The 26,353-nt window shown below is 42.2% G+C and overlaps 1 protein-coding gene across 2 annotated transcripts in view; it reads left to right on the top strand.

Annotated features, from left to right (window-relative positions):
* Nucleotides 1–26,353, top strand: part of DSCAML1 (DS cell adhesion molecule like 1) — a 309,575-nt gene that overhangs the window by 55,477 nt on the left and 227,745 nt on the right. For both annotated transcript variants that reach the window (XM_073585240.1, XM_073585241.1), the window contains exon 2: nucleotides 8,490–8,807. In XM_073585240.1, coding sequence (XP_073441341.1) covers nucleotides 8,490–8,807 — 318 coding nt within the window. The remainder of the gene's footprint in view (nucleotides 1–8,489; nucleotides 8,808–26,353) is intronic.

Genomic DNA, 26,353 nt, shown 5'->3' with positions numbered 1-26,353 from the left:
GGGAATTACTGGCCATTAAGATGGCATTGGAAGAGTGGCGATATCTTCTGGAAGGGGCAGTCCATCCATTCACAATCTTCACGGACCACAAGAATTTGGCGTACCTTCAGTCCGCACAAAGACTCAACTCCAGGCAAGCCAGGTGGTCGCTGTATTTTTCCCGCTTTGACTTCGAACTCCGTTTTCGGTCTGGGGATAGGAATACCAAGGCGGACGCCCTATCCAGGTCCTTACAATCACCAGAGTCTGAGGAGGCTCCTTCATATATCATTGAGCCTGCCAAAGTGATCACCGTGGCACCCGTGACGCTCTCCCACGCTCCACCAGGCAAGACCTTCATTCCATTGAGTAAGAGGTCGGAAATCCTAGACTGGGGGCACTCCTCCAAGATTGCGGGCCACGTTGGGGTCAAGAAAACTCTCTGCCTTCTCTCTCGCTACTACTGGTGGCCGTCTCTTCATCTGGATGTGACAGATTTCGTAGCCTCCTGCACGACTTGTGCCCAGAACAAAGTACCAAGAGGTCTGCCATCCGGCCTGCTTCATCCTCTGCCTCCTCCTGATGCCCCCTGGCAACAGATTGGTATGGACTTCATTACCGATTTACCTCGCTCTTCTGGAAGTACCACTATCTTGGTGGTGGTCGACCGCTTCTCCAAGATGGCCCATTTTATCCCGTTGGCTGGTTTACCCACGGCATCCGAGTTAGCCAAGGTCTTTATCCACCAGATCTTCAGGCTGCATGGACTCCCTCGACGTATTGTCTCCGATCGAGGGGTCCAATTTACCTCCCGGTTCTGAAGGGCACTCAGCAAGCTCATGAGGATATCTCTGGACTTCTCTTCTGCCTATCATCCTCAGTCCAATGGGCAAGTGGAGCGGATCAATCAGGTACTAGCAGCTTACCTGCGCCATTTTTCCAACGCCCATCAGGACAACTGGGTGTCCCTTCTGCCGTGGGCAGAGTTCGCCCATAACAACCACCCCAACGAGTCTACCACCAAAACACCGTTCTTCGTAGTTTCTGGCCAGAACCCTGGTGTTCCGCTACCGCTCTCCTCGCCTTCTGGTGTTCCCGCTGCGGATGCCCTTTTTTCTGAGTTTTCTCAAGTCTGGAGGGAGACCAGAGAAGCACTGGAAAAATCCAGCATCCGGATTAAAAAACATGCAGACAAGAGACGCAGGGACCTTCCGCCATATCAACCTGGTGACAAAGTCTGGTTGTCAACTAAGCATATCCGCCTGAGGATGCCTTCTTACAAACTGGGTCCCCGGTACATTGGTCCATTCGAGGTTCTTGGACGCATTAACAACGTGTCTTACAAATTGAGGTTGCCGGCTTCACTCCGGGTTCCTAACGCCTTCCATGTCTCGCTCCTTAAACCTGTTGTTCTTAATCAGTATCGCCCGCTTCCACCTCCTGTTCCTCAACCTGTAGGGGCCGATGATATCTTTGAAGTAAAAGATATTTTGGCCATGAAAAGAGTTCGGGGGCGAACCTTCTTCCTTGTCGATTGGAAGGGTTTTGGTCCTGAGGAGAGGTCTTGGGAACCCAAAGAGAATGTTAATGCTCCTCTTCTTTTAAAGAAGTTTTTGTCCAACCTCAGGAGTTGGAGACGTAAAGGGGGGGGTACTGTCACGGCTGCCATGGCTGCGGCGGTAGCCGCCGCCGCTCCAGCAGCGGCGGGCACCGCCGCTGCCAGCACTCACCTGTCCTCCCCTCGCGCTGTTCCGCCTCCTCCTCTCTCCCGTCCTCCTGGCGCCGACGGGCCATGTGCACTCGCTCTAGGGCGCGGGCGCGCGCCCTGAGGGTTCCTTAACCCTGCAGCGCCTGCCCAGAGCTGTGAGGCCACCAATGAGAGCTGTGCACAGGCTATATCAGGCGTCTCCAAGATGGTGGAGACGCCTGATTATCATGTGCCTTGCCTGCGGTGCTCTGGCCGGTTGCAGGAGCCTTCCTGTAACCTTCCTCCTATTCCTGCCTTGTTCCCGTCTGGTACTCTGTATCTCCGTCCTGTACCTCAGTGCCCAGTTCTGTGTTTCATATCCCCGTCCTGTACTCCAGTGCCCCGTCCTGTACTCAGTGTCCTGTCCTGTACTCTCTCCGTCCTGAACCCCAGTGCCCAGTTCTGTGCTCCGTATCCCCGTCCTGTACTCCAGTGCCCTGTCCTGTACTCAGTGTCTTCACTCGGTACTCCAGTGCCCAGTCCTGTACTCCGTATCTCTGTCCAGTACTCCAGCACCCAGTCCTGTACTCCGTGTCTCCGTTCTATACCTTGACCTGCACTTCCTACCCCATTCTGCATTCTATCCTCAGTCCTGTACCTTTCACTCATCCGTACCTCCTGTGAGCCGTCCCTCTTGGTACCGGCTGTCGCGGTTCTGACCTCTGCGGTCCTGCCCCTAACGATCCCTGTATAGGGGTCGGTTATCACCTGGCGTGCTCGGCCCAGGGGCTCCAGATCCGCGACCCAGAGGGTCCACTCTTGGACGTTGTCCGCTCCTGAACGTCACACCTGGCGTGATGTATACAATGACCTCTCAGTGGGCTTACCAATCAGAAGAGTCATTGAGGATGCTGGCAGGTAGTAGTCGGTTAACATGGCCCCATCTGGCTGTCACAGACTGCTGTCGTGGCTGCTGGTCCACAGTCCTGTAAATCGATTCATCTCTAATATCTTGGGCTATAATGTAGGATCCATGATCCTGGGAACAGCATTGCTTGGGAGTCAAGCCGATAAGGATGGATGAAAATTGCTCTGCTGATTACAAGGCTTGTACCCCAGCCGAAAACATTTGGTGGTCAGTTCAAAGACGAGTCCGTCAACGTGTTCTCCTAGAAATCCTCTTTAATCCTTTTTACATTTCATTCCTATTTTCACCACAATAGACCAATCTTCCATTTTTCTTTTGACTTCCGAACTCCAAAGTTCTTGATCTCACATGACAAAGAGTGTGTGCCCCATTCAGAAAAAAAAAATAGAATTAATTTTATCATAACTTTACATCATTCGACAAACTCTCATTACAGATCGATAATGACTTTCCTCCGCCCCACTGACACAATATTTGGTGAAGCTCAGGACAATATATATCTCGATGAGTTTATAGTACCCAACAACAAGGAGACCGGGCTAATAATCTGTAATAATTAACCCTTCTTATCTTATTACACATGACAGATGTTCAGAGCAAACACGAAGTAGTTCCAGGGTGTGTGAGACATAATGGAAAACATGTCCGATGACTTTCTTCTTGGTACCGATGAGTAAAGATTGTGCATTTTGAGTCTACACATTGCAGAAGTTCTCCTTTTATACCAGTATTTTGGTGCATCTTGTAGATGGATTGTATTTAGTAACCTCATTAGGTCAAGCCATCAACATATGATCAGTGAGGGTCCTACCCCTTGACCTTCACCAAACAACAAAACACAAGGTGAACAGTTAAGAGCACCATCATTCTGCTTCATGACTTAGTTACCAACATTTCTGATGGCAATTTTGAGAATTATTAGTCCCACTGCAGGTTCTACGACTGACCTTTCATTTGTGCTTGGGATTTAGGTAACCCTCAAAGTCTTCTTGGGCCAGAACATCTCTAAGTTTGCCAAGGCTATTTCTAAAAAAATCAATATAGTCCTGGCAAATTCAGGACTGTTGGCAATTATGGATTGGCCGCATCCCCATGAATCCTTCATTAATACTAATGATCAGTTGAGGAAATGCCATATGTTACCTGTGCAGCTGCTCAGTGGCCCAGAAGGTACATGAGGGCCATTGTCTGCTTACAAATAGTTTTTGCTTTCATTTTATTAGCTTGCACGCGAACAATTACTGGTTGATTGTTAGAGAGACATATGGGGTACTTACTCCATGATGAACCCTATTTCATATAATGTTTTGCACAGTGGCCTTATGATATCCATGGCCACTTCTAAGGATAAAGTTTGAAAAAATCATTAAAGTCCATAAAGGGTGATTTCTGCCAGCAAGCACCTCAGATATCCAAGTCGCTGGCTGATAAAACTAGGGCAGCTCAGATGTCTGTGATCCAGAGTATTCAATGTCCCAGCCTGTTTTCCGATTCTAGGATGGTAACTTCATGCCATGCAGGTACTGTGTCAGTGATCGCTCCAGTTCTTCCTCTAATTACAAAGAAGCAATATACTAATTAAAGGCACAATTAATAATAAAATAATACCGCCCATGCAGCAATACTACCTACGGCACAAACTTTACATTGACCTTTATGATGTTTGCAAATAGGCTTCCTTCAAGCGAGCGTCCCAGCACGGCGCCCTGACATCCTTGTGCTTGACTGAATCCTCAATCTGAAATTCTCCCGCCACATGAATATTTAGTACAGGGCTCCGAAGTTCAAGACGGTTTCTATATTTACAACAAAAATATATTTTAGCAGCAGTATTTGATTTTTGTATAACTGAAGCCATGTACAGGATCCTTCCATGGAGCGCCGGACAAGACGATGGAAGCAAACATAAAGTGGAACTAAACTTTGGAAAGTTTTTCTTTTTACCTTTTGTATATGTCTTAAATGTTCTGTAGATTGGTATAGGGCCAGGTACTGAGACCTCCAGCAATATACAGTGGCATGGAAAAGTTTGGTCACCCCTGATCAAAATTACTGTTACCACGAACAGGCCTAAAGTTACAGATGACACATTTCCTCTGTATTTTACGGGAAAAAAATATATATTTTCATCTTTTAAATTTTAAAAATTACATAATGGAAAATGGGAAGATGCAAAAGTTTTTGCACCCTGCATGGTTAGTACCTAGTAGAGCCCCCTTTTGAAAGTATGACAGCATAGAAATACTTTTTGTAGCCATCTTGTATCCTTTGCTATTTCGAGGGCTAGCCACAGATTTTCAATAGTGCTCAGATCAGAGGACTGGGAGGGCCATTGTAAAACCTTCAGCTTGACCTTTTGAGGTAATCTATTTTGGATTTTGACGAGTGTTAAGAATTATTATCTATTTGTGGAAGACATCCTATTTTCACCTTCAGCTTTTTTACAGATGGGTGTTATGTTTGCATCAAGAATTTGTTGAAATTTCATTGAATCCATACTTCCCTCTATCCATGAAATGTTCCCCATGCCATTGGCTGCAACACAACCCAAAAGCATGATTGACCCACCACCATGCTTATTGGTTGGTGAGATGTTCTTTTCCTGAAATTCTGTGCCCCTTTTCTCCACACATAACTTTGATCATTGTGGCAAAAGAGTTCTATTTTACCTTATTGGTCCACAAGACTTGTTTTCAAAATGCATCAGGCTTGTTTAGATGTTCTTTTGCATACGTCTGATGCTGAATTTTATTGTGAGGATGCAGGAGAGGGTTTTCTTTTGATGACTCTTCTATTAAGGCCATATTTATGTAGATGTCTCTGAACAGTAGAACAATGTACCACAATTTCAGAGTCTTATAAATCTTTCTGAAGGTCTTTTGCAGTCAAGCGGGATTCTGATTTGCCTCTCTAGCAATCCTACGAGCACGTCTCACTGAAAATTTTGCTTGGTGTTCCAGACCTTATCTTAACCTCTACTGATCTTATTAACTGCCATTTCTTAATTACATTTCGATCTGAGGAATTTGTAAAATGAAAAAAGGTTATATATTTTTTTGCCTAAAATACAAAGGAATTGTGTCATCTTTAACTTTAGGCCTTTTTAGAGTTAATTTCATATTCAACTTGTTTAACTGTTCACAATAAGAGTAATTTTGACCAGTGCCCAAAATAGTCTTTCAGCTAACTTAGGCATTAGGTAACATGTTGCCTATAGAACTTTATGGAGAAGGAGAAGAAAAATAGGAAATGGGGAAGCAATAAGGTAGCTACTGAGGGAGAGAATCTTTTGCTGTTTATCTAATCTCAGTGCAGTATTCACAACTACACTTCTCAATACTGCTGTTTAATGTCCTTCATGCTACTACTCCTGATCATATGCTACGTATATAAAGGGAAAGGAGAAACGGGAATGGGAGTAAAAAAAAAGAAGGAAGCTACCAAGAGAGAGATACAGATGCTGCTGTTTTCAATGAAGCATTGTGCTCATCTCAGTGCTGGATTCACAGCTACACTGCTCAGTACTGGTGTATAGTGTCCTCCATGCTGCTGCTGCTGCTGCTTCTGATCATGTGCTGCATATGGAGAGGGAAGGGAGAAACAAGAAAAGGGGTAAAAAAAAAAAAAAAAGCAGCCGAGATAGAGATGCTGCTGTTTATTTTTATTAAGTTTTTTTCTCATTTCATTGCTGGGTTCACAGGTGCACTGCTCAGTCCTGCTGTATACTGTCCTTCATGCTGCTGCTTCTTCTGATCATGTGATATATAGAGATAGGAGAACAGTGATTCCTCATGGCTCTGAGTGCTGTGTATGGAAGATGTAGCAGGTAGTCTGCACTTACTAGATAAGAGACAACTGAAAATTGGAGCTTACAGAGAGGAATAGTCTGCACAGTATACTAGAAAAATTTCTAAAAATAAAAAAACAGGTTAGACACACAAGTTAGCTTCAGTTCATTGAATATTCAGCTGCTTAAGGGGCATAACAAAAGGCTCAATTTAATTTTGCATTGTTGTCCCGAATTTCATAATTATTCAGTTGCCGTAGAAACCTGATGTCCAGGGTCTTAGAAGCCCCGCTTACACAAAAAATAATTTGTATGTTTTCATTTTACAGCATCTTAAAATGAGTTTTCTCAATAATGGCTCATTAACAAGGACACTTTCTCTACATTGTACACGCACGGGTGAGCACAAACCCCCACGTACGGAGACGCATGTGGCCAGTGATCCACAGATCCCTTCTGTGTCTTATCCTTACAGAATACCAGGAAACCTCACACAATGTGCAAAAGTGCGAGTGGCCTCCACACTTACATCCAATTAAAGTCAGTTTCACTGAGTCAAAGGAAAGTGGCCCCTTGAGTGCGTTAATGGAGGAAGCAGAGCATTTTATTTCTTACCTAGTTAATTTATATATTGGTTCATGGAAGGTGAATATTCTATCAAAGTTCAGCTCTTCAGCATATGTGATCAGATTGGGATTGTAACATTCAGTTTTCCACATATTGTATGAATTATGTTGGCATAGTGCACTGGTCTATGAAATTGAATAGTTGAGTCTACTTAAAGGGTTATTTTAACCTTCGTCCACGAGATAGGTAATATCTTGCTGATCGTTGGGAGTCTGGTTGGGACTCCCTCCAAGTGTGAGGAAAAAGGCTCTAAACTGTCCGGTTGGAATGGAACAATGGCCACACATATGCTTCTGCTCCTTCCGTTTTCTATAGGGCTGCTGGACTGACAAAGCAGTCCAATAGTCAATAGATGGAGCAGGGACACATATGCATGAGCAGCACCAATTTTAACAAGGTCCCAGTGGGTCAAACCCTCATCTCGTCATCAAGTTATCACCTTTTCTATGAATAGGTGATAATTCACACTTAATGTTGGTTATAACACTGTAACTCGTATTAAAATCCATGTATAACCAAAGGAGCACTTATATTGTGTGTATGTGTGTGTGTGTATGTATATATATATATATATATATATATATATATTTATTTATTTACACAGTATAAATATATATATATATACTGTGTGAATCGTATATATATAATATAAAAAATATACTTTTGCCTGTTTTTAACAACAATTGATGGTGGTGAGGATATAGCAGTGCATAGAGTCCGCCAAACTTTGATTTTGATGGGATCTGTCACCCATCGGATGTGTATTTGGGGCTCCCAACTAGTAACTGATGACATGAAAGTTAAGGATCATCATGGACCTTGTCCTGTTCAATAAGGACCATGACAATCATGCAGCTTTTTGCAAGTTCTTTCATTAACTTTTTTGGGACCGTTAATCAAGTGAAACTTAAAGACTGTTTTTTAATTATTGATTGACCTTGAATTTTTATAATCCACTTCATTAGCTTATTTTACTTCCTTCTCTCCCAAACTCCCTGCTGAAAGTGCTGTTTTAACTGCATAGTTCATGCGTTATTAGATGCTTCTTGGAAGTACTGCTCTACGAAGAGTACTTTTCAAAACCACTTTCCTGTTTAGTTTTTTTGCTCCCGTCCCCATGTTAAGACAAAGAAATGTTTCTAAATTGTGCTTTACCTCCTGATATGTCATAAGTTTAAATTGGTTGGTGGTCCAAGTAATGAAACATCCACTGATTGCTAAAACAAAGGGACAGGGCACCCAACTGAGCTTGGCTGTTGTCTTGCTCTCCTCGGAGAGCTGAGGGAGCCCAAGTTCTTACCCATTGTTTCAGTAATTATGGGGTTCTCTGACACCCCCCATACCCCCAATCAAATCATGTGAAATGTTAGAAGTTTGTTAAAATGACAGGTACCCTCTAGTACATTTATTGCCATGTTATATACATCTGATGACAACAGAAGAACTTTCTGTCTGACGTGTCTTCTTCTTTTTCTCCACAGCTTGCTCTGAGGATGCCAGCACGAGTTTATACTTTGTGAACACTTCTTTGCTGCAGATCACATTCTCCAGCACAGTGGGGGTGTTCATCCCCTGCCCTGCAGCTGGATCTCCCAGCGCCACCCTCCGATGGTACCTGGGCACAGGAGATGACATTTATGATGTGCCTCATATTAGGCACGTCCACGCCAATGGCACACTCCAGCTCTACCCCTTTTCTCAGTCCGCTTTTAATAGCTTTATACATGACAATGACTATTTCTGTACGGCGGAGAACTCTGCTGGTAAAATCCGGAGTCCAAACATCCGCGTCAAAGCTGGTAAGTGGCAATGATATTTGTAGTGGTGGACAAAGTTATAGATATGTAAGAGAATGTGAGAAGTTTTAACATTTCATGTCCAAGAGGCTCATAGGATCCGACGACTGAGACCCCCACAATTCTGCGTACCACACTGGCCACTCTCCAGTCTAACATGAGCCAGATCTCACGTCAGAAGTGTTGATATGTGATTGTCCAGCTGCCGAGACGCCTAATGATCACTAAAAAGAAATTGAAATGCTAGACATCCTCCTTGAGTCTGAGAGGAGACCACACTTAACTGAGAACTTCTGTCCTTTCATTTTAGTGATCCGTGAACATTTTAGCACCTGGACCTTGACCAATCTGAACTTCTGACATGCCAAAAGTCTCTTCCTCACACTGTAAGGGCTCATTCACACTTTAATTTTCCTCGTATGAGTTCTATCCATTTTTTTTCACAGATAGAAGTCATAGTTGTTCATTGAGATTTCCAAGTGCTATTGTTTTTTATGGATAGCACTTGTTCCTATGGGGCATTCACATGTCTAATTTTTCATGAACAGAGAGGTCCACTGAAAATGACATCCGAGTGCTATCTTAGTTTCACTGACTATCAGAATGGAGAAGGTGGAGAAACCTTTTTTTTTTTTTTAAATTTGCACATAAGAGAAAAATGGATGACACTTGGCCCAAACTCTGATCAAAGTCTTATCAGAATAATCGGTCCGATTTTATCGGACGTGTGAACGAGTCCTTATAGTCTATGGGGCAGTTCATATGTCCATGATACACACAAAATCACGGCGCCATGACCGATTTCTCTGATCAAGTCGCCAATGCAAGTCTATGAGTTCATGAAAAAAATAGGACAGCACTCGGACTTTCAGATTGGGTTGTCAAGAGAGCGGTCCAAAAAGTGTAGAGTAGAGAATGTTGCTTTGCAAAAACCATGAAAAGGACACAAAAAGATACAACATAATTGAATGTTCCCAGAGATACAGTTGGATACATAGTTGGCAAGTTTGTGAATTTTGCAAATAAATCTAATCTGCAATGGGGGTTGATTAATTTCGATTGCAGCTGTAAATTTCTCAACGATGAGGCTCATGAATATTCATTGGGGGTCCCATTCTTGTACATCCCATTTGGCATAGTTTGCCATGCAGGTCTAGTAACAATGAATATGATTGGTTGAAGCCCTCTCAAGAATATCCACCTTTACATTCATCCAACTCTAAGTAAAATTTCCCCAAAAAAACCCTGCATATTTTGTACTATACCATTTATTGTAATGTTACAAGGGCACTTTAAATGTAAAAATAAAAATGTGCATGTAAACATTATTTATTGGATGACATATTAACACACTGTGAGTTAGCGCTGTCATTTAGTTAGGGGATTCTCGCTAGGCAGCGAACAAATCACATCCTGCACAGGTTTTCCATCAAAACACAGCAGTCCATGCGGTTTATTCACCATCACCACGCCCCCTGAGGAAGGAGTCGCTTGGCTCCGAAACGCACGTCGGGGACAGGACCGACCTTGCTGCTTCACCGGTTCTAGGTATAGTCATGCAGTTCTTTACATCATTGCTATGATGCTTCTTGTGCACTATTTATTGAATGACTCTGTATCTTTCACCTTGGCAGGGAACATTTTCTATTAAGGGCAGTAGCACTTGCTACATGATGATGTTATATACACCTCTTGCTATACTTTTTGTAATTATGTGCTCCTGACTTAATATCAGCTATAATATTTAGCTCTGCATTCTATTTGCCTGACTAGGTGTTTGCAGCATAGTTGGCCCTAAGGACCATTGTGCTCATTTATATGCTGTTTCTCCCCTTCCACATACTGTGTGTCCATTTTATTTATATTTACTTTTATTAGTATTTTCAATAAACATTACATTTTATGGATTTTTGACTGCTTTTTTCTTTGGTAATTACCATCATAAACCCGTAGAAGCAACATAACTTCATAACATCTGCATAGCGTCCATTATAGTGCTTCACTCTGGTTATCAATGTCCAGTACGCAGGCTCTCTTAGCCTCACAATTATCTCACCCACGTCAGGGCTCCTCATGCGGCTTCAGCATCCCGCACACGTTTATCATGCAGCCGACATTCATTCCCTCCAGGGAACTAACAGGTGCTGGCAGCCATTACACAGTCACTCCACAGGCTGTTAGCCAAGAGATCCTTCTCCTAGCGGGACCTTTCACACTGGACCAACCGGGTCCCAGCATTCACCCCATGTGACCTACCCTGGCCACATTATATGGTCTATAGCCACGCCCACCGGGTCACATGACTATGACCTCATCACAGGTCCTTCACACACTCACATAGCCTTTTACTACAGGTGTTTTCAGATCCACCCCTCGGTGGGTTTGTAGGTAACCAGACCTGCCCAACTCTCTAATTACCTGGAGACTTCTCCCTTACACCTTGAAACAACACCTCAGCAATATCATTGCTGATCAATACTCATACCTAAGTCTCCATCTCAAGGCCACCGAACTTGAGATACATAACCATCCTTCAGAATTCTGCCACTCATCCGTTCTCTTGGGACATCCGCACAGCACCCCCTAGTGGACACAGTGGTTACTACACCACAACACATTTGCATTTATTCTTAAGCAACCTTTAAGCAGTTAAAATTTTCAGTAATACAGTGTTATATTCCTATGTTAATTACATTTCACTGTTTCATTAGTATTAAGGCGCCATTTGAAATTATACTGCTGTATATGTTACACCTTGTATTTTATCTATGTTCTGTGGTGTGCGGAGATTGTCATTCCTGGGATTGAAGGCGTTGTCTCAATTTCTTAAATGGTGAAACATTGCACAGTGCTTGGAAAAACGAACGACTTTGCAACTTACCTCTTATTAAAAATCCTTTCCGTTCACAAGACAGGAGGGATTTTTTTTATTCAATGGTGTACAGCTCATTGGCTAGGTTACCGGTCACCACTGCATTCTCAGAGGATAGCTAATACTAGAGAAGAGAGAGAGAGGATATAAAAATATATAAATAAACTGGAGCAGTGGGCAGCAACTGACAGAATGGTTTTTAACAGGGAAAATGCAAAGTACTACATCTGGGCAATAAAATGAAAAAAGCATATACAGAAAGAGATTAATAGGGCTAAACAACAGCACATGTGAAAAAGACTTGGGTATACTAATAGATCACAGACTGCACATGAATCAACAGTGTGATGCAGCAGCAAAAAAGGCAAATGCAATTCTGGGATGTATTAACTGCATACAGTCTAGATCACGTGAAGTCATTATTTCCCTCTACTCCTCTTTGGTCAGACCTCATCTGGAATACTGTGTCCAGTTTTGGGCACCACATTTTAAAAAAGACATCAACAAACTGGAGCAAGTTCATAGAAGAGTGACCAGAATGGTGACCGGTCTGCAAACCCTGTCTTATGAGGAACGGTTACAGGATTTGAGAATGTTTAGCTTGCAAAAAAAGAAGACAGAGAGGAGACTTAATAGCTATCTACAAATATCTCAAGGGCTGTCACATTGTAGAAGGATCATCTTTATTCTCATTTGCACAAGAAAAGACTAGAAGCAATGGGAGGAGACACAGATTAGATATTAGAAAAAACTTTCGGACAGTTAGGGTGATCAATGAGTGGAACAGGCTGCCATGAGAGGTGGTGAGCTCTCCTTCCATGGAAGTCTTCAAACAGAGGCTGGACAGACATCTGTCTGGGATGATTTAGTGAATCCTGCTTTTGAGCAGGGGGTTGGACACAATGACCGAGGAGGTCCCTTCCAACTCTACCATTCTATGAGTGGCCAGATACCTAGGTAAGAAGCTTGAGCCACTTGCAGGCCGGATGATTTTTGCTGGTGACAATGATGCTGGCTGGACGCAACCAATCTCAGTCCATCTGTCTCTGCTTGCAGGATGGGAAAGCGCTGGGATAAAGAAGCTCTACTCCTCCTCTTCCTCCTCCTCCTCCTTCTTTTCCCATCAAAGTTTTTATCCTCTCAATATATTGCACTCATCCTATTATATAGCACTGTGTAATTACAATTGCTCATTTTGCCTTTCTACACAGTTAATTATTATCTTTTCCATTGGGTCTGACATCACGTGATTGAACACTGGCTATCTGAATCCTTCCAAGCTCTATGTAGAAACAGGAGATCACTTTTTCCTGCATGAGTAATCTCTGCAAAAGTCCCTGGCGGAGGGAGCAGTTGGATCAGGAGGTGAAAATCAGAATGATTCATGCAGGTGAAAGAGACTTCCTGATTCTACATAGAGCAGAAAAAACAAAAGAATTAATTGGGTAGCAAGGCAAAATAAGCAATTGTAAGTACACAGTGCTGTATAATATGATGACTGCAATATATTAAGAGGATAAAAACTTTTATAGGAGGAAGAGGAGGAGGAGGTTTCTTTAAGACCAGTGGTGGGACCAAACAGGCGACCCAAACTGTCAATCTGCAGTGGCGGTGGTGCGCTCCCAAAGAAAAAGGACAAGAGCAGAGACTAAGAGACTCTAGGGAAGCTAAACTACTGCATATAGCAGACCCCTGAGTGAAATGCTAATAAAGAGAAAAGGGACATCAGAGTCCTAGGCTGACAGGAGCTGTAAGTCCTGATAGCCGAATCTGAAAGTACAGGGGATTGTAAATTCCTGTGCACATTGAACACCTGAGGGCACGACAGTGGATAAGGAGCCCGGGGCCGACGGTGAAGAGAACGGTACCCGTGGAATAGGCTCACGCTGACAGCCGTACAGGTTAGTGAAACCATCACGAATAGAGGGTCGCAGCATAGTTATATACAGCGGAGACCCACACCCAAAGCGCAGAAAGGAAGGTCCTAAACCCCCACCTGGCAAGGTGGATCCCCTGAATGCCTCCAGGCGAGCCAAACTCATTCCATCACCTGTATGTGGTACTCCGGACTGCAGCCTATTATCAGTAAAAGGTAAAGAAACTGCACCTCTCTGTGTCCTCCTCTCATTTATCTGCACCCCAACGTTTACAGCCATTTTGACTATTTATTTAACATCTTTGCCCTGGGACTACAGCCCTACCTGTGGAGGGCTACAACATCATAGCTGCACCCAACATCCATCCCAGAGAAGCAACACCCCAGCGCTGGTCACCTCTGACTAGAATACCACAGGTGGCGTCACGTATTTCACCATCTAATAACTTTATTTTCATTTTTACCACATAAATATCACACCATTTTCTCCTATTTTTATTACTGGACGCCTCTGGGCCACGGACCGGGTCGCCGCCACTGTGACACCGTCCCCCATGGAAGTCGACAGGCCCGGTACCGAGTACCCCCAGGCCCCGCGGGGCGCTCCATTTCCCTGCGGTCTCAAGAATACAGATGGTTAAACAGGATATGTGGCTGCATAATATCACACAATAAATTATAATAACCCTTCCTTTATGAATAGATTCTGGTTATCGCACTATAATCAGGACCATGGACCGCTCCGGATGGAGGAAAAAAAATCGCCGTTACTTCTCTGGCTATGGAACAGGGAAATAAAGTGCAGAACATGTGTTTACAGTGTATAATATTGTGCTTGATGACTTTTTTTTTTGGATACATTCCTCATTGTTTCCAGAAATTGAAACTGCAATCTTTGGATTTATCATAAGAAGACTGAGTACACGATCGAGCTGGTTATTCTTTTCATGGTCTTTAGTGCTGCTCGCTAGTAATTGTTTTTCAATAATCTTGCAGCCAGAAGAATGGATCTATTATAGCTTGAATGGCAGGTCATATTTTCAATATTGTAGTTTGCAGAGCAAGGTTTATTGATCATGTGATAAGTTTTATGTGTATTTGTATTATGAAACGTGGGATAGTGAAAATGTTCAAATGGATGTGGATAGTGCTGAATGGAAAGAGAACAGCATGGGGAAGACCCCTGGAAGCATCTGACTTCTAGACCACTGCTGAAAGCAATGGGGTCACACTTTTACTCCACTTTAACCCCTTCGCACCACAGCCCTTTTTCGTTTTTGCGTTTGTTTTCGCTCCCCTTATTCCCAGAGCCATACATTTTTTGTTTTTCCATCAATGTGGCCATGTCAGGGCTTGTTTTTTGCAGGACAAGTTGTACTTTTGAATAACACCTTTTGGTTTTTCCATATCAAGTCCTTTAAAAATGGGAAAAAATTCCAAGTGCTGTGAAATTGCAAAAAAGTGCAATTCCACAAAGTTTTTTGGGGATTTGTTTTTACCATGGTCACCAAATGCTGAAACTGACCTGCTATTTTGATTTTCCAGATCATTACGAGTTCATAGATGCCAAACGTGTCTAGGTTCTTTTTTATTTAAGTGGTAAAAAAAATCCAAAGTTTGTTAAAAAAAAAAAAAAATGCAGCCATTTTCCAATAACCGTAGTGTCTCCATTTTTTGTGATCTCGGGTTGGGTGAGGGCTTATTTTTTGCATGCTGAGCTGACGTTTTTATTGATATCATTTTGGTACAGATACAATCTTTTGATCGCTCATTATTGCATTTTAATGCAATGTCGCAGTGACCAAAAAAAACGTAATTCTGGCGTTTTGTCTTTTTTTCTCGCTACGCCGTTTAGCGACCAGGTTAATCCTTTTTTTTATTGAAAGATCAGGTGATTCTGAACGCGGCCATACCAAATATGTGTTTGTTTTGATTTTTTATTTTTATTGTTTTATTTTGAATGGGGCGAAGGGGGGTGATTTGAACCTTTTTATATTTTACTTTTTAATATTTTTAAAAACTTTTTTTTTACTTTTGGCATGCTTGAATAGCCTCCATGGGAGACTAGAAGCTGCCATAGACCTCTGGACGAATCAATGACCCGCGATCACGTGACGGGGGTGACCGGTGCGTGGATTTCCGACCCGATGGCTGGAAGCGTGCGGTAAATGCCGCTGTCAAGAGTTTGACAGCGGCATTCAACTAGTTAATAGCCGTGGGTGGATCGCGATTCCACCCTCGGCTATTGCGGGCACATGTCAGCTGTTCAAAACAGCTGACATGGCCTGGGAAAGATGTGAGTTCAGTGCTGGAGCCCACATCAAAGAGAAGGAAGTAAAGGGGTTAAGGAATGAGAATAAAACATTCCAAACCGACAAATTACATATTACAAGAAAAAAATATTAAGAATCATTTTTTACTGTATAACCACTTGCATATAAGGCAAAATTTAAAAATAATTTTAAAAATACATATTTTAAGTAAACCAAAATTGATTTTTTAATTAAAAAAATATGAAATTTCAGTGTAATTTTTTAAGGAAGCAAGAACTGCCAAAAATGAGGTACTCTGATACACCCTGTATTAGACATAAAGGAGAGCCTCATACACATTCTGTTCAAATTGTCATGTATTGGTAATCCTAGACTCATAAAAGCGATGCACTCTTTAGGGTATATACCAAGGAAATGTACTCCAGACCAATGAATATTCTATGGGTGAGCAAAATAATACAGATTTAAATTTTAAACAAGTTTTTTAAGGGTTATATATAAACGAAATGTACCCAATAGCATGTAATACTGTATGGATGAGAGATGTAACCCAGCAAAATTTTGTTGCTTTTTTTGAGTCTTATATATCACAAAAATTTACCCCAGAAAACAGAATAGTGGTATGAGTAAGACATGTGAGAGAAAGGACACATGAGTAAAAAGTAACTTTTATTTAACTCCAAGATAAAGTCAACCTATGACTTAAAAAGTACTATGTGCAAGTGAGTGATGTGCAAATGAACGCAAGCAAAAATAGGTCTGTGGGGGGGGGGAGTATTTAGTCAGCCACCAATTGTGCAAGTTCTTCCACTGAAAAAGATGAAAAGATGAGAGAGGCCTGTAATTGACATCACAGGTAGACCACAACTATGATGGACAAAATGAGTAAACAAATCCAGAAAATCACCTTCTCTGATTTATCAAGATTTATTTTGCAAATTATGGTGGAAAATAAGTATTTGGTCACCTAAAAACATGCAAGATTTCTGCTCTCACAGACCTGTAACTTCTTCTCTAAGGTCTGTTTCACACATCAGTTGTTTTCGTCAGTTAAAATCCGCTAAAATGGCAGACAATGGATCCGTTCCTGTACTGACCACAACGTTTGGCACCGGACCGTTGTTTTAACGGATCCGTCGAAGGAAGAATGTTAAAGGAACCGCTGCTATAAAATGCGGATCCGGCCACCCGAAAAAATGTTGCATTGTCCGTCCAGGCATGTTGGCGAACGCCAAAATTTTGGCGGATCCGCAAAAAAACGGATCCAGCGGATGGCCATCCGTCAAGATCTGCCGGTAATGCAACTCAATCGGAAAAAAACGGATCCACCAAGCAAAATGGCGGATCCGGTTTTTTTGCAAAACGGCGGATTTTGACTGATGGTAAAATACGGATGTGTGAAACAGGCCTAAGAGACTCCTCTGTCCTCCACTCATTACCTGAAGTACTGACACCAGTTTTAGCTTATCAGTAAAAAAGACACCTGTCCATAACCTCAAACAGTCACACTCCAAACTCCACTATGGTGAAGAGCTGTGGAAGGACATCAGAAACAAAATTGTAGCCCTACACCAGGTGGGGAAGACTAAATCTGCAATAGGCAAGCAGCTTGGTGTGGTGAAATCAACTGTGGGAGCAATAATAAGAAAATGGAAGACATACATGACCACTGATAATCTCCGTCGAACTGCGAACTGGGGCTCCACGCAAGATCTCACCCCATGGGGTCAAAATGATAACCAGAACGGTGAGCAAAAATCCCAGAACTACATGGGGGGGGACCTAATGAATGACCTGCATAGAGCTGGGACCACCATAACAAAGGCTACCATCAGTAACACACTATGCCACCAGGTACTCAGATCCTGCAGTACCAGACATGTCTCCTTGCTTAAGCCAGGATATGTCCGGGCCAGTCTGAAGTTTGCTAGAGAGCATTTGGATTATCCAGAAGAGTACTGGGAGAATGTCATATGGTCTGATGAAACCAAAGTAGAACTGTCTGGTAGAAACAAAACTCGTCTTGTTTGGAGGAGATAGAATGCTGAGTTGCATCCAGAGAACACCATATTTACTGAAGCATGGTGGTGTAAACATCATGCATTGGGGCGGTTTCTCTGCAAATGGACCAGGACAACTGATCCGTGTACATGAAAGAATGAATGGGACATGTATCATGAGATTTTGAGTGCAAACCTCCTTCCATCAGCAAGGGCATTGAAGATGAAACGTGCATAGGTCTTGCAACATGATAATGATCCCAAGCACACCACCAAGGCAACGAAGGATTGGCTTATGAAGGTCCATCGAGTGGGCTAGCCAGTCTCCAGATCTCAACTCTATAGAAAACCTTTGGAGGGATTTGAAAGTCTGTGTTGCCCAGCGACAGGCCCAAAACATCACTGCTCTAGAGGAGATGTGCATGGAGGAATGGGCCAACATACCACCAACAGTTTGTGCCAACCTTGTGAAGATTTACAGAAAACAATTGACCTCCGTCATTACCAACAAAGGATACATAACAAAATATTGAGATGAACTTTTGTTAATGACCAAATACTTATTTGCCAACATAATTTGCAAAATAAATCTTGCCAATCAGACAAGGTGATTTTCTGGATTTGCTTTCTCATTTTGTGTCTCATAGTTGTGGTCTACCTATGATGTCAATTACAGGCCTCTCTCATCTTTTTAAGTGGGAGAACATGCACAGTTGGTGGCTGACTAATTACTTTTCTCCCCAGTGTGTGTGTATATATATATATATATATATATATATATATATATATATATATATATATATATATATAATATATACTGTATATAGCTCAATGTGGGTGTGTATGTATGTATGTCCAGGATTGGCATCCGGACCGTCGCAGCTACAGCCACAAAATTTTGCACAGTGACACGTCTGGACCCCGAGAGCGTCATAGGCTATGTTGTGAGGCGAAATTTTAACCCCGCGCGTTCCAATTCACCAAACAATTTTGCCCCTTTCTACATAATGGGGGAAAAAGTGAAAGGAAAAGTGTTGGAGACAAATTGACAGCTGCCAGATGTGAACAAGGGGGACTTAAAGAATGAGAGCGATGGCGCCAAAGAGTATATACCGTACAGTTGCTAAGGTGGGGCCCTGACATGGGATACTCACCACACACGGGGATATGAACACACACACAAAATGCGCCACACACTACCATGTGCTTCAACACATATACCACCTTCAGCACACATTTCACCACACATACACCAACCTCGCCATATAAAAGTCGAAACACAAAAGTCGCCACTCAAAAGTCGCCACGCTGTCCCAGAGCTGTTTAACCCCTTCACCCCCAAGGGTGGTTTGCACGTTCATGACCGGGCCAATTTTTACAATTCTGACCACTGTACCTTTATGAGGTCATAACTCTGGAACGCTTCCATGGATCCTGGTGATTCTGACATTGTTTTCTCGTGACATATTGTACTTCATAATAGTGGTAAAATTTCATTCAAATAACTTGCGTTTATTTGTGAAAAAAACGGAAATTTGGCAAAAATTTTGAAAATTTCGCAATTTTTCAACTTTGAATTTTTATGCCCTTAAATCACAGTGATACGGCACACAAAAAACTTGATAACTAACATTTCCCACATGTTTACTTTACATCAGCACAATTTTGGAACCAAAATTTTTTTTTGTTAGGAAGTTATAAGGGTTAAAAGTTGACCAGCGATTTCTCATTTTTACAACACCATTTTATTTTTAGGACCACATCACATTTGAAGCCACTTTGAGGGGTCTATATGATAGAAAATACCCAAAAGTGACACCATTCTAAAAACTGCACCCCTTAAGGTGCTCAAAACCACATTCAAGAAGTTTATTAACCCTTTAGGTGCGTCACAGGAATTTTTTTGAATATTTAAAAAAAAATAAACATCTAACTTTTTTTCACAAAAAAATTACTTCAGGTTCAATTTTTTTTATTTTACCAAGGGTAACAGGAGAAATTGGACTGCAAAAGTTATTGTGCAATTTGTCCTGAGTACGCTGATACCTGATTTGTGGGGGGAACGACTGTTTCGGCGCATGGCAGAGCTCAGAATGGAAGGAGCGCCGTTTGACTTTTTCAATGCAAAATTGGCTGGAATTCAGATCGGACGCCATGTCACGTTTGGAGAGTCCCTGATGTACCTAAACAGTGGAAACCCCCTACATGTGACCCCATTTTGGAAACTAGACCCCCCAAGGAACTTATCTAGATATGTGGTGAGAACTTTGAACCCACAAGGGCTTTACAGAAGTTTATAACGTACAGCGGTACAATTAAAAAATCATATTTTTTCCACAAAAATGATCTTTTCACCCCAATTTTTATTTTCCCAAGGGTAACAGGACCCTAAAAGTTATTGTGCAATTTGTCCTGAGTATGCTGATACCCCACATGTGGGGGTAAACCACTATTTGGGCGCATGGCAGAGCTCGGAAGGGAAGCAGCGCCATTTGACGTTTTTGGCTGGAATTGAGATCGGACATCATGTCGCGATTGGAAAAGCCCGGATGTACCAAAACAGAGGAAACCCCCCACAAATGACACCATTTTGGAAACTAGACCCCCTAAGGAACTTATCTAGATGTGTGGTGAGAACTTTGAACCCCCAAGGGCTTCACAGAAGTTTATAACATAAAGCCGTACAATTAAAAAATCATATTTTTTCCACAAAAATGATCTTTTCACCCTCAATTCTTATTTTTCCAAGGGTAACAGCACCCTAAAAGTTATTGTGCAATTTGTCCTGAGTACGCTGATACCCCACATGTGGGGGTAAACCACTATTTGGGCGCATGGCAGAGATCGGAAGGGAAGCAGCGCCATTTGACGTTTTTGGCTGGAATTGAGATCGGACACCATGTCGCGATTGGAAAACCCCTGATGTACCTAAACAGTGGAAACCCCCCACAAATGACACCATTTTGTAAACTAGACCCCCCAAGGAACTTATCTAGATGTGTGGTGAGCACTTTGAACCCCCCAGTGCTTCACAGAAGTTTATAACGCCCGGGCGTGAAAATAAAAAATTCGTATTTTTTCCACAAACATGATCTTTTAGTCACCATTTTTTTTATTTTCCCAAGGGTAACAGGAGAAATTGGACCCCAAAAGTTGTTGTCCAATTTGTCCTGAGTATGCTGATACCCCATATGTGGGAGAAAGCTACTGTATGGGCACACGTTGGGGCTCGGAAGGGAAGTAGTGACGTTTTGGAATGCAGAAATTGATGGAATAGTCTGCGGGTGTCATGTTGCCTTTGGAGAGCCCCTAATGTACCTAAACAGTGGAAACCCCCCACAAATAACCCCATTTTGAAAACTAGACCCCCTAAGGAACTTATCTAGATGTGAGGTGAGCACTTTGAACCCCCAAGGGCTTCACAGAAGTTTATAATGCCAGGGCATGAAAATAAAAAAATCGTATTTTTTCCACAAACATGATCAATTAGTCCCCAATTTTTTTATTTTCCCAAGGGTAACAGGAGAAATTGAACCCCAAAAGTTGTTGTCCAATTTGTCATGAGTACGCTGATACCCCATATGTGGGAGAAAACTACTGCATGGGCACACGTCGGGGCTCGGAAGGGAAGTAGTGACGTTTTGGAATGCAGACATTGATGGAATGGTCTGCGGGTGTCATGTTGCCTTTGTAGAGCCCCTATTATACCTAAACAGTGGAAACCCCCCACAAATGACCCCATTTTGAAAACTAGACCCCCTAAGGAACTTATCTAGATGTGAGGTGAGCAGTTTGAACCCCCAAGGGCTTCACAGAAGTTTATAATGCCAGGGCATGAAAATAAAAAAATCGTATTTTTTCCACAAACATGATCAATTAGTCCCCAATTTTTTCATTTTCCCAAGGGTAACAGGAGAAATTGGACCCCAAAAGTTGTTGTCCAATTTGTCATGAGTACGCTGACACCCCATATGTGGGAGAAAACTACTGTATGGACACACATCGGGGCTCGGAAGGGAAGCAGTGACGTTTTGGAATGCAGACTTTGATGGAATGGTCTGCGGGTGTCATGTGCGTTTGGAGAGCCCCTGATGTACCTAAACTATTGAAACTCCCCACAAGTGACCCCATTTTGGACACTAGACCCCCCCCACGGAACTTATCTAGATGTGTGGTGAGCACTTTGAACCCCCAAGTGCTTCACAGAAGTTTATAACGCTCGGACGTGAAAATAAAAAAATCATTTTTTTTTCCACAAAAATTATATTTTTGCCCCCAATTTTTTATTTTCCTAAGGGTAACAGGAGAAATTGGACCCCAAAAATTGTTTTGCAATTTGTCCTGAGTAGGCTGATACCCTACATGTGGGGGTAAAACACTGTTTGGGCGCATGGCAGAGCTTGGAAGGGAAGGAGCACCATATGACTTTTTCAACTCAGAATTGGCTGGAATGAGATCAGACGCAATGTTGCATTTGGAGAGCCCCTGATGTGCCCAAACAGTGGAAACCCCCAATTCTAACTCCAACCAGAACCCCAACACACCCCTAACCCTAATCTCAGCCCTAACCCTAACCCTAGCCCTAACCCTAGCCCTAGCCCTAACCCTAACCCTAGCCCTAACCCTAACCCTAATGGAAAAATGGAAATAAATACATTTTTTTTTATTTTATTATTTTTCCCTAACTAAGGGGGTGATAACGGGGGGTTTGAATTACTATTTATGGCGGTTTTTATGTTTGGCAGCTGTCGCACGCTAAAAGACGCTTTTTATTGTAAAATTAGTTTTTGCATCACCACATATTGAGAGCTATAATTTTTCCGTATTTTGACCCACCGAGTCATGTGAGGTCTTATTTTTTGCGGGACGAGTTGACGTTTTTATCGGTACCATTTTCGGGCACGTGACATTTTTTGATCGCTTTTTATTCCGATTTTTGGGACGCAGAATGAACAAAAACCAGCGTTTCATGAATTTCTTTTGGGGGGGTGCGTTTACACCGTTCCGCGTGCGGTAAAATTGATAAAGCAGTTTTATTCTTCGGGTCAGTACGGTTACAGCGATACCTCATTTAGGTCTTTTTTTATGTTTTGTCGGTTTTATGCAATGAAAACTATTTTATATAAAAAATAATTATTTTTGCATCGCTTTATTCTGCGAGCTATAACTTTTTTATTTTTTCGCTGATGTGTGGTGGCTCATTTTTTGCGGGATAAGATGACGTTTTCAGCGGTACCATGGATATTTATATGTGTCTTTTTGATCGCGCGTTATTTCACTTTTTGTTTGGCGGTATGATAATAAATCATTATTTTTTGCTTCGTTTTTTATTTTTTAAGGGGTTCGCTAAAGGGGTTAACTAATGGGACAGTTTTATAGGGCGGGTCGTTACGGACACGGCGATACCTAATATGTGTACTTTTATTGTTTTGTTTTTTTTTATTTTCAAAAAATGAATTTATTGGGGAATATTTTTTTTTTTTTTTTTTACTAATTTATTTGGCGATTTTTTTAAAATTATTTTTACACTTTTTTTTAATTTTTTTTTTTACTTTATTACATAGTCCCAGGTGGGACATCACTGTCCTGTGACAGATCGCTGATCTGTCACATCACAGATCACTGTGACAGATCAGCAATCTGTCACAGGCAGTGCCGAAGGCTTCCTCATGCCTGCGCTTTGCAGGCACTGAGGAAGCCAGCTTCCTGCAGGCCCCCGAAGGCCCCCGTCGCCATCTTGGATCTGGGGGCCTGTAGGGAAAGAGTCCCCCGCAGCAGCGCTGCACATTGCGCTGCCGTGAGGGGCTCAGGGAAGCACGGAGGGAGCCCCCTCCCTGCCGATGCTTCCCTTTAACTCCCGGTACACCGCGATCATGTTTGATCGCGGTGTGCAAGGGGTTAACGTGTAGGGGGCTGTCCCTGACACATTGTGCCGGGTGTCAGCTGTGATAATCAGCTGACACCCGGCCACGATCAGCGGCGCTCACCACGTGGGCGCCGCTGATCGCGGTAGACGTACTATCCCGTCCATGGGCATAGGGGCCCAGGTCCCATGGACGGGATAGTACGTCGGATGGCAGGAAGGGGTTAAAAGATGAAAAATGAGCTGTGATTGGTTGCTATCAGCAACAGTTTTCTTTGTAGACAGTTGTGGTAACTGAGGCCTATTATTCTTATCATTTCTATGGTGTTATCGGCCTTCTGTAAAGCTAGAAATAGCACAATTTATTACCGTGCCAACACAGACCACCCTCTGACACAGGCTGCAGGGGGAGCCCAGTATCACACAGGATAGGATTATATACACAGCTCAGCACACAGTATCACACAGAAAAGTGTTAGATACATGGCTCAGCAGTCAGTATCACACAGGAGAGGATTAGATGCACAGTTTTTATATGCAATATAATCATTGTAATTTGTTATAACTAACCACAGTTGGTTACTATGCCCAGGCAACGCCGGGCTCTTCAGCTAATATATATATATATATATATACGTATATATATATATATATATATATATATTTATTTACAGCTCTGATAAAAAATTAAGAGACCACTGCAAGATTTTCAGTTTGTCTGATTTTTCTCTTTATAGGTATATTTTTGAATAAAATGTAAATTGCTCTTTTATTCTATAAACTACTGACATAATGTCGTCGAATTTCCAAGCACTAAATATTGAATTTATTTTCAGAAAATGAGAAAAGGTCAAAATGGCAAAAAAATGCAGTGCTTGCAGACCTCAAGTAATGCTAAGAAAACAAGTTCATAATCATTTAGAAACAACAATACTAATTTTTTAACTCAGGAAAAGTTCAGAAATCAATATTTTGTGGAATAATCATGATTTTTAATTACAGCTTTCATGTGTCTTGGCATGCTTTCCACCAGTCTTTCACACTGCTTTTGGGTGACTTTATGCCACTCATGGTACAAAAATTTAAGCAGTTCTTTGTTTGATGGCTTGTGAGTATCCATCTTCCTCTTGATTACATTCCAGAGGTTTTCAATGGGGTTCAGGTCTGGAGATTGGGCTGGCCATGACAGGGATTTGATGTGGTGGTCCTTCATCCACACATTGATTGACCTAGCTGTGTGGCATGGCGCCTTGTCCTGCTGGAAAAACCAGTCCTCAGAGTTGGGAAACATTGCCTGAGCAGAGGAATCAACTGTTTTTTCAGTATAACCTTGTATGCGGCTTGATTCATACGTCCTTCGCAAAGATTAACCTGCCCAATTCCAGCCTTGCTGAATGATCCCTAGATTATCTCCAATCCTCCACCAAATTTCACAGTGGGTGCAAGGTACTGTGGCTTGTACGCTTCTCCAGGTCTCCGTCTAACCATTAGATGACCAGGTGTTGGGCTAAGCTGAAAATTAGACTCATCAGAGATTACCTTACTCCAGTCCTCTATGGTCCAATTCTTATGGTCTTTGGCAAACTTCAGCCTGGCTCTCCTTTGCTTCTCATTGATGAAAGGCTTTTTTTCTAGCTTTTCATGACTTGAGCCCTGCCTCTAGGAGCCTGTTAGGAACTGTTCTTGCCATGCACTTCACACCAGCTGCCATTTGCCATTCCTTTTGTAGTTACTTGTTGTCATCCTGCAGTTGCTGAGTGACATTCAAATAAAATGACGGTCATCCCGGTCAGTGGAGAGTCGTTTTCGCACTCTGCTGGTCTGTACCTTTGTTGTCCCCCAATGTCTGCTGCTTGACCTTGTTGTAATGGACTGCCGTATTAGAAATTTTAAGGATGGAGGCAACATGACGCTCACTTTATCCCTCTGCTAGTAAAGCCAGAATTGAGCCCTTCTTTTCCTCACTCATGACTTTTCTTTTCAACTCCTTTGGCATGGTTAAAGTTATTTTTTCATTCCTATTATTTTTGAGATATTAATAGCACTTGTTTTGCCATCCAGCTTGTTCTGTTGCAAGAAGATTGTGAACACCACTGCAGGGTTTTTTATACTTTCCTTTGTTAAATTAGATTTGGTTAAGGTGATCACCTAATCAGAAGCACATTAAGCAGAATGAGGTGTAATCTGGTTGGAATTCAACTGACACTGGAATGAAATGGCTGTCAGACATGTAGAGAAGCTGATTTTTATAAAACTGTGCAGTGGTATCTTAATTTTTGCCAGAGCTGTATATACAGTCATATGTTAAAGTTTGGGCACCCCTATTAATGTTAACTTTTTTTCTTTATAACAATTTTGGTTTTTGCAACAGCTATTTCAGTTTCATATATCTAATAACTGATGGACTCAGTTATATTTCTGGATTCAAATGAGGTTTACTGTAGTAACAGAAAATGTGCAATCTGCATTTAAACAAAATTTGACCGGTGCAAAAGTATGGGCACCTCAACATAAAAGTGACATTAATATTTCGTAGATCCTCCTTTTGCAAAAATAACAGCCTCTAGTCGCTTCCTGTAGCTATTAATGAGTTCCTGGATCCTGGATGAAGGTATTTGTGACCATTCCTGTTTACAAAACAATTCCAGTTCAGTTAAGTTTGATG

The sequence above is a fragment of the Dendrobates tinctorius genome, unplaced genomic scaffold (genome assembly GCF_039654945.1).
Source record: "Dendrobates tinctorius isolate UK_male_01 unplaced genomic scaffold, ASM3965494v1 ptg000086l, whole genome shotgun sequence".
Classification (NCBI taxonomy): domain Eukaryota; kingdom Metazoa; phylum Chordata; class Amphibia; order Anura; family Dendrobatidae; genus Dendrobates; species Dendrobates tinctorius.
The sequence above is the reverse complement of the archived record's forward strand: the minus strand, read 5'-3'. Positions and strand labels throughout refer to the sequence as shown.